Genomic DNA, 12,789 nt, shown 5'->3' on the forward strand with positions numbered 1-12,789 from the left:
TTTTTACATCTGTATTCATCAGCGATATTGGTATGTAGTTTTCTTTTTTTGTGTTATTCTTGTTAGGTTTTGGTATCAGGGTTATGTTGGCCTCGTAAAATGTGTTAGGAAGTATTGCCTCTTCAGTTTTTTGGAAGAGTTTGAGAAGGATAGGTTTCAAATCTTCTTTGAATGTTTGGTAGAATTCACGGGTGAAGCCATCTGGTCTGGACTTTTATTTTTTAAAAGGTAGGGTCTTGTTGATGGTTTCAACTTCCTCACTGCTAATCAGTCTATTTAGATTTGTCAATTTTATTAATCTTTTCAAAGAAACAACTCTTTGTTATATTAATTTTAACACTTGTTCTTTTTAATCTGAAGGGGGAAAAAATAACATTTTTTTAAAATACTCATCCTAGGAGTGAGGATATTTTCTCCATTGATTTTTAAAGAGAGTGGAAGGAATGGGGGAAGGAGAGAGAGATAAACATCACTGTGAGAGAGACACATCGATTAGTTGCTCCCACACGCAGGTATGGAACCTACAACCCAGGTACCTCCCGTTGGCCAGGAATCAAATCTGCGACCCTCTGGTGTGCAGGCTGATGCTCTAACCACTGAGCATGCCAGCCAGGGCAAGAATAATATTCATTGAGCATCATGCCAGATATTATTCTTAGAACTTTCCATTTATGAACTCATTTCATCCGCACATTAAATCTATGAAATAGCTATATTGTTATCTTGTATTTTGAGAAGTGATGAAACTGAAGCACAGAGAGTAAACTAACCCAATGACTTACTGTTTCTAAGTAGCAGACCCAGGATTTAGAATACAGGCAGTCTAGCTCTTGATTCCATGTTCTTAACTACTACACTATACTGGGTATACTATCCTATATAATAAAAGGCTAATATGCAAATTGACCGAACTGTGGAATGACCAGTCATTATGACATGCACTGACCACCAGGGGTTAGACACTCAGTGCAGGAGCTGCACCCCGGTGGTCAGTGCGCTCCCACAGGGGGAATGCTGCTCAGCCAAAAGCCGGGCTCACGGCTGGCGAGCACAGCGGTGGTGGCGGGAGCCTCTCCAACCTCCGAGGCAGCACTTAGGATGTCCGACTGCCAGCTTAGGCTTGCTCCCCTGGGGAAGCGGGCCTAAGCCATCAGTCGGACGTCCCCCGAGGGCTCCCGGACTGCGAGATGGTGCAGGCCGGGCTGAAGGACCCCTTTCCCCGCGCCCCCCCCCCCCCCCGAGTGCACGAATTTTGTGCACCAGGCCTCTAGTATCTAATAGAATTGAAGAGTATACTCTGAAAAAATTCAAAGGATGATTAGGGACCTCTTCAAATAATAATTAAGAAGCAATACATAAAAGATGGAAAGGAAAAGGACATTAGGCTTTTTCAGATAACTTTGTCTTAATCTTATTTCAAAAAATAGTATTAATGAATAGTAAATGACAAGGATAAGGAAATTTGTGCTACTAATTGTCCATTTACTACAGTAAAAGTCATAAAACTCTAATATTTACTATGCAGCCATTATTGAACTTGGTTTTTACATTTCTTTTCTGGTTATTCTGTTTCTTAGGATCTTTTTTCCTGCCATTATACAGCAGTAAATTATACCTTTTGTCTCATTTTTTGGATTAGGAGTTAAATAAAAGGCAGACCCAAAAGGACTTAGAGCATGCCATGCTTCTGCGACAACATGAATCCATGCAAGAACTGGAGTTTCGTCACCTCAACACAATTCAGAAAATGCGCTGTGAGTTGATCAGATTGCAGCATCAAACTGAGCTCACTAACCAGCTGGAATATAATAAGCGAAGAGAACGGGAACTAAGGCGAAAGCATGTCATGGAGGTTCGACAGCAGCCTAAGAGCCTGAAGGTACCTTTAGCCTAAGCTTGACAGTGAAAAGAAAAAAAGGCATCCACGTAAACAGTAAAGGTCTAAGATAGATGTCTGTCATAAAGAAATCGAACAAACTTTTTTCTTTTTATTTGAAGCATGTTTGGTTAGTTTTAATGTGCAGTGTCTGTAGCTACAGACTTTTGCTTATGTATTTCTCACCAAGTACCAAAAACTAGCAAAACTTTAAACTGTGGAAAGTGCCATCAATAAGAATCAAAATTCATATTTTAAATGTACCCAAATGTTCAATGCTATATTACATGTCAACATGCTAACTAACCTGTTGTCTTTTTCTCTGTTCCAGTTAATTCAGTATGGGAATCTTATTTGCTCTAAATGTCATTTGTATCCAAAAAAGACGGTTCCTAATTAGTACAGAAGCCAGTGAATAAAATAGGCCTTTTAAACTCCTCTCCCTTCATTGTCTGTGCACAGCTGAAGAAAACAGAGTGGAATTATAACAGAACTTTAATTTTTATACTTGCTTTGAATAGAGGAATTCATTCACATGATATGAAATTTGAAAGATACCAAAGTGTACTATAAAGTTAAAGTTTTCCCTTTCTCCCCTTTGTCCCTCCAGCCACCTGGTCCAACCCCTTTCACCAGAGTCAACCAGAGTTAACAATTACAAGAAATTTTCAAGTTTTATAACTTATAATAAATATTTGAAGGAGTATAGTCACATGAATCTTAATAAACTAAAACTACACAATATATAGGCTGTCATCCATATTAGTACCTCAGTCTGTATATGTCTGCACACTTTAAACTTTTATTTATACCAAATAAGGCCCAGGTCCCATAGTGTTTTCTTTTTAAACCCTTTCCTCTTTTTAAAACTATTTGATAATTAAACTATAAAACTGTTCTTGGTCTTAACTGAATAACTGTCCTGGAGTGAAGTAAAATTCATTCACTGAGGTAATCTGTGTTAAAATCTTAAAGCTGCACCATATCCAGTGCTATCTCCAGTTCCCACCCAATTCCTTTCAAACAGGAAGGGAATCTGTCCATCCACATTACCTTCTTTAGTTGTTGCTTACAAAAATAGGAATTCATAATGATTTTTTAGGTTTATTTTGTCTTTTTAGTAGAAAGAGATATACTCTATTGGCAACAGAATAATTTCCCACAAAAGATTTTTTAAACAACATGTCTGTGAAATAATTAATTAGTTTTAAAGTTAGCAGCATCCAGAAATAAAACAAACTGAAAGCTTAATTAGTTTTTATGGTCATACCATAAATCTGATATGACTGCATTTCTGTAGGGATAGTTGTTTGATGTTTGTTTTTTCCCTTTATTGATTAAGGTATTACATATGTGTCCTTATCCCCCTCATTGCTCCCCGCACCCCACCCTGCTCATGCCCTCACCCCCCTGTTGTCTGTATCCATTGGTTATGCTTATATACATGCATACAAGTCCTTTGGTTGCCCTCTCCCCCTTACCCCCATCCTCTCCTGCCTTCCCTCTGAGGTTTGACAGTCTGATCGATGCTTCTCTGTCTCTGGATCTGTTTTTGTTCACCAGTTTATGTTCATTATATTCCACAAATGAGTGAGATCATGTGATATTTATCTTTCTCTGACTGACTTATTTCGCTTAGCATAATGCTCTCCAGGTCCATCCATGCTGTTGCAAATGGTAGGAGTTCCTTCCTTTTTACAGCAGCATAGTATTCCATTGTGTAGATGTACCACAGTTTTTTAATCTATTCATCTGCTGATGGGCACTTAGGCTGTTTCCAAATCTTATCTATTGTAAATTGTGCTGCTATGAACATAGGGGTGCATATATCCTTTCTGATTGGTGTTTCTAGTTTCTTAGGATATATTCCTAGAAGTGGGATCACTGGGTCAAATGGGAGTTCCATTTTTAGTTTTTTGAGGAAACTCCATACTGTTCTCCAAAGTGGCTGCACCAGTCTGCATTCCCACCAGCAGTGTACAAGGGTTCCTTTTTGCATCCTCGCCAGCACTTGTCATTTGTTGATTTGTTATGATAGCCATTCTGACAGGTGTGAGATGGTACCTCATTGTTGTTTTGATTTGCATCTCTCGGATGATTAGTGACTTTGAGCATGTTGGATTATTTGATCTCAGAAATATTTATGTAATTCATGTTTATCATCATCCTAAGAAGAGTTATCTCCTCCTTTGCTCCATAACTTTTGTTTGACCTTTGAAAGATTAGTTAACTCAGCTAATTGCAAGTAAACTGACTTGCAAGTTTTCACTTGTGGTGTTGTTAAAGAGTAAACTATTCTTAAGTGTGTTTCTACCTAGTTTGTTCCCTGAAGGAAAAGACCAATTGTAATAACAATATTAGTTACTAATACCCTTTTTTATGGTGTCTGTCCCAGACCATGTAGTTGGAGTTGAGATTGTGATTAGAAGAAATTGGAGCAAAATGTCTCATATAAGGAACAGAGTAAATGTGCTTATTTTCTACCTGAGAGATCTGATAAAATACTGTCTATGCTTTAATATTTACTACACTTATTGCTTGAGAAGAAATTTAATTTTCTGTCATCAATATACACAGTAATCAAAACTAATTTCAATATTTATTCAAGTAGCTAAACTTATACTAGCAGAGTATTGAGTATTGCTTGAAATACTGTGATAAATGAGGTTGTTGGTATTCTAATTTAAATTAGAATTTTGTTATTAAAATGTATAGAATTTAGTGATCTGGCCCAGTAACCAAGTGCAAAAGTACCTGTAACCTTATGATTTCATCTTTTTAGTTTTCCTTTCCCATTTTCCTAGTAGCTTTTGTTTTTTATGTAAGCATAAGGTATGCCAAATGCCATATGTTAAAAATTATATACATCTATTTTTTTCTTCCCAGTCTAAAGAACTCCAAATAAAAAAGCAGTTTCAGGACACCTGCAAAATCCAAACCAGACAGTACAAAGCATTAAGAAATCACCTACTGGAGACTACACCAAAGAGTGAGCACAAAGCTGTTCTGAAACGGCTCAAGGAGGAACAGACCCGGAAGTTAGCCATCTTGGCTGAGCAGTATGACCACAGCATTAATGAAATGCTATCCACACAAGCCGTGAGTTTGTTTTATTGAGGCAAAACAATTTAGTGCCCCCATCCTTCTACACCTGATTAAAATACTAGTTGGAAGTGATAGCTCTCCTGCAGCTTGGGCTCTCAGCATTGCGTGGAAGCAGGTATGATGTATATAGCATTCTCATTGGTCTACTTAGACACAAAGTTCTAAAGAGGCTTTTTGCCAGTACCTCTCAGGTCCTTAGTACATATTCCAAAAGCTTATCAGTATTAGAGCAGCAGCGCCCTGGCCGGTGTGGCTTGGTTGGAGCATTGTCCCATACACCAATAGGTGGCAGGCTTGATTCTTGGTCAGGTAACATATCCAGGTTGCAGGTTTGATCTCCAGTTGGAGTACGTATAGGAGGCAATTGATCTGTTTCTCTTTCACGTTGATGTTTCTTTCTTTCTCTCTCTTCCTCTCTATAAAAAAATCAATAAAATTAAAAAACTAAAAAAGATTAGAGCAGCAACTTTGCTAAGCAGTGGGCAAAAAGTAGTACTATATTGCCCAGCCAGTGTGGCTCAGTTGTTGAGCATCGACCCATGCACCAGGAGGTCACTGGTCCAATTCCTGGTCAGGGCACATTTCCATATTGGAATCCAAATGGTCACATTTGAATGCATCTATAATAATAAAAGCATAATATGCTAATTAGACCGGACAGCCCAACAACCTTCCGGACGTCATTCCGGACAAAGCCGCGGTGGCGGGGGCCGAGGCAGAGGCGGTTAGGGGTAATCAGGCAGGCAGTCAGGCAAGTGGTTAGGAGCCAGCGGTCCCAGTTGTGAGAGGGATGTCCGACTGCCGGTTTAGGCCCAATCTCCCAGGAGTCCCTGTGGGATGGGGCCTAAACCGGCAGTTGGATGTCCCCCGAGGGGTCCTGGATTGCGAGAGGATGCAGGCCCAGCTGAGGGACCTCCCCACCCCGTGCACAAATTTCATGCACTGGGCCTCTAGTATAAAATATTTTCTATATAAGTTTTGTAAACTTTTCTTAAAGGGCCAGATAGTAGATATTTTAGGCTTTGTGGGTCAGAAGGCAAGATTGAGGATATTGTGTGGATACTTAAATAGCCATTTAAAATGTAACCATTTCAGTCCTGCTAGTATGGCTCAGTGGTTGAGTGTTAACCCAGGAACCAGGAGGTCTCGGTTCAGTTCCCATTTAGGGCATATGCCTGGGTTGTGGGCTTGATCTCCAGTAGGGGGCGTGCAGGAGGCAGCTGATCAATGATTCTCTCTCATTATTGATGTTTCTCTCTCCCTCTCCCTTCCTCTCTGAAATCAATAAAAATTCATTTAAAAAGAAAAAAAATGTAACCATTTAAAAATGTAAAGATCATTCTTAATTAGTGGACTATTTAAGCACACACGCAGTTTGGCCCATAGGCTATAGTTGGCTGGTCCCTGTTCTGTAGTTATTTCCATTTGAGAGAAGAGATTCAGTCTTCTATCATCTAATCAGAGTCTAAATTTTTCTTAAGAAAAATATGCTTATTTAGGATTCCTCCAAATGGCTTATGATAGCTTTATCTTCATAACTAGAGGCCCAGTGCATGATTGAATCATGCACATGTAGGGTCCCCTACACGCTTTCGCTTTCGATCGCGGGGGAGCTGGGTGCCTGTCTGCTGGTGCACCAGGCCTTTCAGAAGCCTCCGCCGAGCCGGAGGCTTCTGAAAGGCCTGGTGCCGGAGCGGACAGGCACCCAGCTCCCCCGCTTTTGATGGTCTGCGGCGGGACGTGAGCTCGCTGCCCCAGAGGCCCCTTCTGTTCCGCAGCACAGCCATGGCGCAGACGCTGAGCTCGCGCCGCCGCTGGCCCAATCGGCTACCCCGGCCACCCCGAGTCCCACCCCCTGCGCCTCCCGCTGGCCCAATCGTGGGCGTAAGGAGTGATGGTAATTTACATATTACCATTTTATTAGGTAGGATGCCATCATTAGTTACTGTACCTTCCTTTTTCAGAGATATTTACTCTAAAATAGAAGAGAGAACAATTATTTATCTACAAAAGAGTAGTCTGTTTTCTCTGAGACTCCTTCTTTCCATAAGTCATAAATAGATAGCTCACAGTAAGATATATGTTTTCTTTCTCTCTCTCTTTCAGCTGCGTTTGGATGAAGCACAGGAAGCAGAGTGCCAGGTTTTGAAGATGCAGCTGCAACAGGAACTGGAGCTGTTGAATGCATATCAGAGCAAAATCAAGATGCAAGCTGAGGCACAACATGATCGAGAGCTTCGGGAGCTTGAACAACGGGTCTCCCTACGAAGGGCACTCTTAGAACAAAAGGTATAACTAGTAGAAGGAAGGTGATTGTGCTAGTATTTGCTTTCCTCAAAAACATTTTATAAATATATTTTCATATTATCAGAGGTGGCATTAGACTATTTTCACAATACCATATTTTCTTCATTCTAGTTTTGGTAGGGTTTTTCTTTTTATTTAAAATATTGACTCAAAATTTGTGCACTCGGGGGGCGTCCCTCAGCCTGGCCTGCACCCTCTCACAGTCTGGGAGGGACAAATGTTTAGGAATATATATACTTTTCTCATATATTCTGGGCCTGGATACAGACAGAAAGTAAAACCAGTTCCAGACAGGTGAAAAGTCAAACTGAAAATGTTACTTCCAGATGTACTTTTATTTATTTTTTTTTAACTTATTCTTTGTCAGATATATTAGAGAATAGAAGTAGAATCACAGTAAGATATGTAAGCTGAGTGTGTATGTGTTTTGGGGAAAGGGTGATGGGCAGAAGATTTTGAGTGATAAAGAGAGGAAAGATATTTGTTGTAAGAAGTAGTAGAATATCAGTTGTACCCATGATTCAGAACTATGATACAGAATTCCTGAGCCATAATCCCAATAGCTGATATAGTCTTAGATCCATTAAATTAATACTTGCCTAATGGTTTTGCCTATTAAAAGTTGTCATTATTTCTGGACCATTGGATCATAGATTTTCCTCTGTTTTCTGCAGTTCTTGTGATAAAAATAGAATGCCTTAAGAAAACCACCTAAATAAGGTGTCATTGCTGTCTTTACTGGCTTCTTGAGAGGTACTTGCCTCTAAAAATTTTCTCAATTATGCCGAAACCGGTTTGGCTCAGTGGATAGAGCGTCGGCCTGCGGACTGAAAGGTCCCAGGTTCGATTCTGGTCAAGGGCATGTACCTTGGTTGCGGGCACATCCCCAGTAGGGAGTGTGCAAGAGGCAGCTGGTCGATGTTTCTCTCTCATCAATGTTTCTAACTCTCTATCGCTCTCTCTTCCTCACTATAATAAATCAATAAAATATATTTAAAAAAATAAATAAATAAAAATAAAAATTTTCTCAATTATGTTTCTCATTCAAGATGGAAAGATAGAAACATACAAATTTTGAGAAAAATCTAATTTGTCTTATGTACATATTTCATAAATGTAATTCCAACTTTCATATTTAAAATTCAATCCAAAATTCTATCTCTTACGGTTCAAAATTATCACTGAGAGGGAAATTCCTTAAGGTATTCAGATATAGTGATGTAAGAAATGTTGGTACTATTAAAGTATACATATTTGTATTTTTAGCTCCACCTAGTGGTTCTAAAGCAGTGCTATTAATCATTTCAATATATGAACCAAAGCCTACATGTTCCTAGTAAAATGTGAGCATAAAACTGATACCTATTGATGTGGCATTCTCATGCATCATTAATGCATTTTGGAAAGCAATTTGGAAGTACATATTGAGCTTTGGAAATGTTAAGTACTTAAGACTGAGAATTCCAAGGAAAAGAAATCCAAAATATAGGGGGAAATTAATGCTTAAGTATGATGATTAAAGCATCTTACATAATAATCTTACATAATAAAAAGGTAATATTTAAATTACCATCACTCCGCTATGCCCATGATTGGGCCAGCGGGAGACACAGGGGGCGGGACTCAGGGTGGCTGGGGTGGTGATTGGGCCAGCAGGACACTGAGCTCGCGTTGCCAGCAGCGACGCGAGCTCAGCGTCTGCGCCATGGCTGTGCTCCGGCACAGACAGGCCTCTGGGGCAGCGAGCCGGCGTTTTGGAGGTTTGGAGGTTTGGAGGTGGCGGGGGGTGGGCGGGCGGCGCAACTCCCCGGGGAGGAGTCTGGCAGCAGTTGGGCCGCAGGAGCACGTGGCGGCGGCCCCAGCCTTCCTGGGCGGGAGGCAAAGGCAAGACCCCGGCCTGGGCTCCTGCCGCAGGAGGACCACGCCCCCGCCCCGCCTCGCCCTAGGGGCCCAGGGACTTCGGAGCTGCCGACCAGCGGACAGACAGCTTACACGTGCATGATTAAATCATGCACTGGGCTTCTAGTATTTTATAATGGTTTCAAACCATCCAAACCATCTAAAATAGAGAATAAGGAGCATTTGAGATCTTGCTCCCTGGCATATGTTGTCAGTTTTGGCTCAAACTCTTAATTGCTTATAAAAATTCTCAATTAATTAATTAATAAGAGATATAATTAAGTGATTAGGCCAATCTGCTTAATAAAAATTTTTCATTGTTGTTAATCCTCACCCAAGGATATTTTTCCATTGATTTTTAGAGAGAATGGAAGGAAGGGGGAGTGACAGAGAAAGAGAAACAATGATGTGAGAGAGACACCTGCATGTACACCAACCAGGGCTGGGTTTGGAGCCCACCATCGAGGGATGTGCCCTTGACTGGAATTGAATTTGGGACCCTTTAGACCACAGATTGAAACTCTATCTACTGAGCCAAACTGGCTAAGGCTACTTGATAAAACTTTAGCCTTTTCAATGATGGCTACAAACACAGTATTAATGTGAATGTATTTAATATAATAAACATATTACGATGTATTTGAATAAAACAAAAAAGACAAATAACACTTAAAAGTGAATTGAAGAAATGCTAGTAGTGGTGATATTAATATGGTAGATTGGTTTATTTTTCTATTTTACTATATTTTATGTGGTGGTTAATATTACTTTAATAATGGAAAATGCAAAAGGTTAGTATTAAAAATAATAAAAGAACAATAGGAGAATAAATCTATAGTGCTTTGAGTTGCTACTTCATTTTTAGAGCTGATGTTTACATTTCACGTGGAATGCATGACTATGAATAACTTTGAGGTCAGTTGGCAACTACTAAAGCCAATCTAGGTATGTGCCTTGACTTGAAATTGAACCTGCTACCTTTTGGTGCACAAGGACAATGCTCCTACCAACTATAAAAACTTTGAAAAATCATAACAGCTATATATTTTCTGTACTTAGTGCTTACTGGTTGTACAAAAATTAATAAATAAAAAATCACTAAAAACACATACTTGGGTGAGGATTTAAGAAAGTTTTTTTAAAGTTCACATGGAATCCTATCTAATAAAAGAGTAATATGCAAATTGACCATCACTCCAACACACAAGATGGCTGCCCCCATGTGGTCAAAGATGGCTATCCCCATGTGGACATAAGATGGCCGCCACAAGATGGCCAGCAGGGGAGGGCAGTTGGGAGGGACCAGGCCTGCAAAGGAGGGCAGGTGTGGGCGATCAAGGCCAGCAGGGGAGGGCAGTAGGGTGTCCCAGATCAGGGTGGGGGTTCCCTTGGGGCATGCCGTGGCGTGGGCGAGGGGCCTGTGGTGGTTTGCAGGCTGGCCACGCCCCCCGGCGACCCAAGCGGAGACCCTATTATCTGGGATTTATTTATCTTCTATAATTGAAACTTTGTAGCCTGGAGTGGAAGCCAAGGTAGGCCAGAGCTGTGGAAACTTGGCTTCCTCCATCACCAGGGGCAACCCAAGCCTCCTGCTCTCTCCAGCTTCCTGGCTGCCGCCATTTTTGTTGGGATTTATTATCTTCTATAATTGAAACTTTGTAGCCTTGAGTGGAGGCCTGGGCCTGCCAGCGTGTGCGGAAAGCTTGGCTTCCTCCATTGCTGGGGAAACCCAGCCTCCTGCTCTCTCTGTGGCCACAGCCATCTTGGTTGGGTTAATTTGCATACTTGCTCCTGATTGGCTAGTGGGCGTGGCTCTTGGGTGTAGCGGAGTGATGGTTATTTTGCATATTACTCTTTTATTAGATAGGTGTTTTTTAATTGGTTCATTTGGATTGGGGCCCACACAAGGTCTAGATCAGTGATGGGCAACCTTTTGAGCTTGGTGTGTCAAACTTCGCCAAAAAACTGAGCATAACTTGGGTAGTGTGTCACTTTGAGGAAAAAACTAACTCCAAAACTCTAGTCGCAAATGTTTCATCCTCAGGAGCAGCAAATGTTTCATCCTTGGCATGCGGCCGCATGTCATCAGAAATGGCTCTGCGTGTCAGTGCTGACACGCGTGTCATAGGTTCGCCATCACTGGTCTAGATGTTGCATTTAGTTAATTGTCTTGCCTGTAACAGGCCCCACTCCACCCCCTTTTTAAAACTGTGGGTTGGATTCTTTGCTCTTTGGGAATTCTCACATTCTGGATTTGGCTGATTGCATCCTCATGTTGTCATTTAATGTATTCCTGTTTACTTCATATTTCTTGTAAACTGACAATTAGATTTAGAGTTATGATTATATTTAGATCAAATATTTTTCTTTAAAAATTTTTTGCAAGGGATTTTTGTAAGGGGTACTATGTACTTCCTTTTGCATGATACCAAGAAATATGTCTAGTTCCACTTTTAAGTGATATTATATTGATCAGTGTATTCCAGGTATTATCAATCTGATCATTAAATGGTTCAACATTTTTTTCATTGTCTATTGACTTTTTATGGTTTTTTACATTTAAAAAAAATTATATGCAGTCAAGTATTTTTATTTGGAATACCTCCCAATTTTCCAGAACTGATTATGATGACTACCCAGCCACTCTAGGTACATAGAATCTTCTAACTTTTTAATGAAAACTTTATAGTTTTTGTTTTTCACTTTGGTTCATTTGGAACATGGTATACAATGGGATTCCACTTTTATTTCCTTCCAGATGGCTGGCCAATTGTGCCTGTATTATTTATTTAAAAATCTACTGAGATCTGCATTCTATTTCACTAATTTTCCTATAGCAGTATCATATTTATCTTATTAAATGACATATGATATGTCTGATAAGATTGGTTTTTTTCTCACCCATTTTCTTTTTCATTCAACTTTTTTTTTTTTTAAATATATCTTTTATTGACTTCAGAGAGGAAGGGAGAGGGAGAGAGAGAGAGAAACATCAATGATGAGAGAGAATCATTGTTCGGCTGCCTCCTGCACGCTCATATTGGGGATTGAGCCCGCAACCCAGGCATGTACCCTAACCAGGAATCAAACCCTGACCTCCCAGTTCATAGGTTGACACTCAACCCCTGAGCCATGCCAGCCGGGCTCATTTAACGATTTACCTAATAGGTTTAATAGCCATTGATGACAATTGCATTGATTTATTATTTTAATAGAGATTATTGCCTTTGCTTTTAAGAACTTGATTTTATGCATTTTATTTTTATTTTTAAATTAATTATTTATTTATTTTTAATCCTCAGCTGAGGATATTTTTTATTGATTTCCAGAGAGAATAGAAGGGAGGGAGAAAGGGGAGAGAGAGAGAAAGAGAAACATCGACATGAGAGAGACACATTGGTTGGCTGCTTCCCACATGCACCCCTACCTGGGCTGGGAAACCTGCAACCGAGTTACATGCCCTTGATCAGGAGTCAAACCTGGGATGGTTTGGTCTGCGGGCTAACCCTCTAACCATTGAGCAAAATCAGCCAGAGCTTGATTTTACATATTTTAGAAATATAAATTATGTATGATTGCTACATCTCTTTTTTTATTTTTTT

The 12,789-nt window shown here is 40.1% G+C and overlaps 1 protein-coding gene across 2 annotated transcripts in view; it reads left to right on the forward strand.

Annotated features, from left to right (window-relative positions):
- Positions 1-12,789, forward strand: part of TAOK1 (TAO kinase 1) — a 134,111-nt gene that overhangs the window by 111,332 nt on the left and 9,990 nt on the right. For both annotated transcript variants that reach the window (XM_079798868.1, XM_079798869.1), the window contains 3 exons: positions 1,640-1,879; positions 4,763-4,975; positions 7,088-7,270. In XM_079798868.1, coding sequence (XP_079654994.1) covers positions 1,640-1,879; positions 4,763-4,975; positions 7,088-7,270 — 636 coding nt within the window. The remainder of the gene's footprint in view (positions 1-1,639; positions 1,880-4,762; positions 4,976-7,087; positions 7,271-12,789) is intronic.

Source organism: Cnephaeus nilssonii (assembly GCF_951640355.1).
Source record: "Cnephaeus nilssonii genome assembly, chromosome: 19".
Classification (NCBI taxonomy): Eukaryota; Metazoa; Chordata; class Mammalia; order Chiroptera; family Vespertilionidae; genus Cnephaeus; species Cnephaeus nilssonii.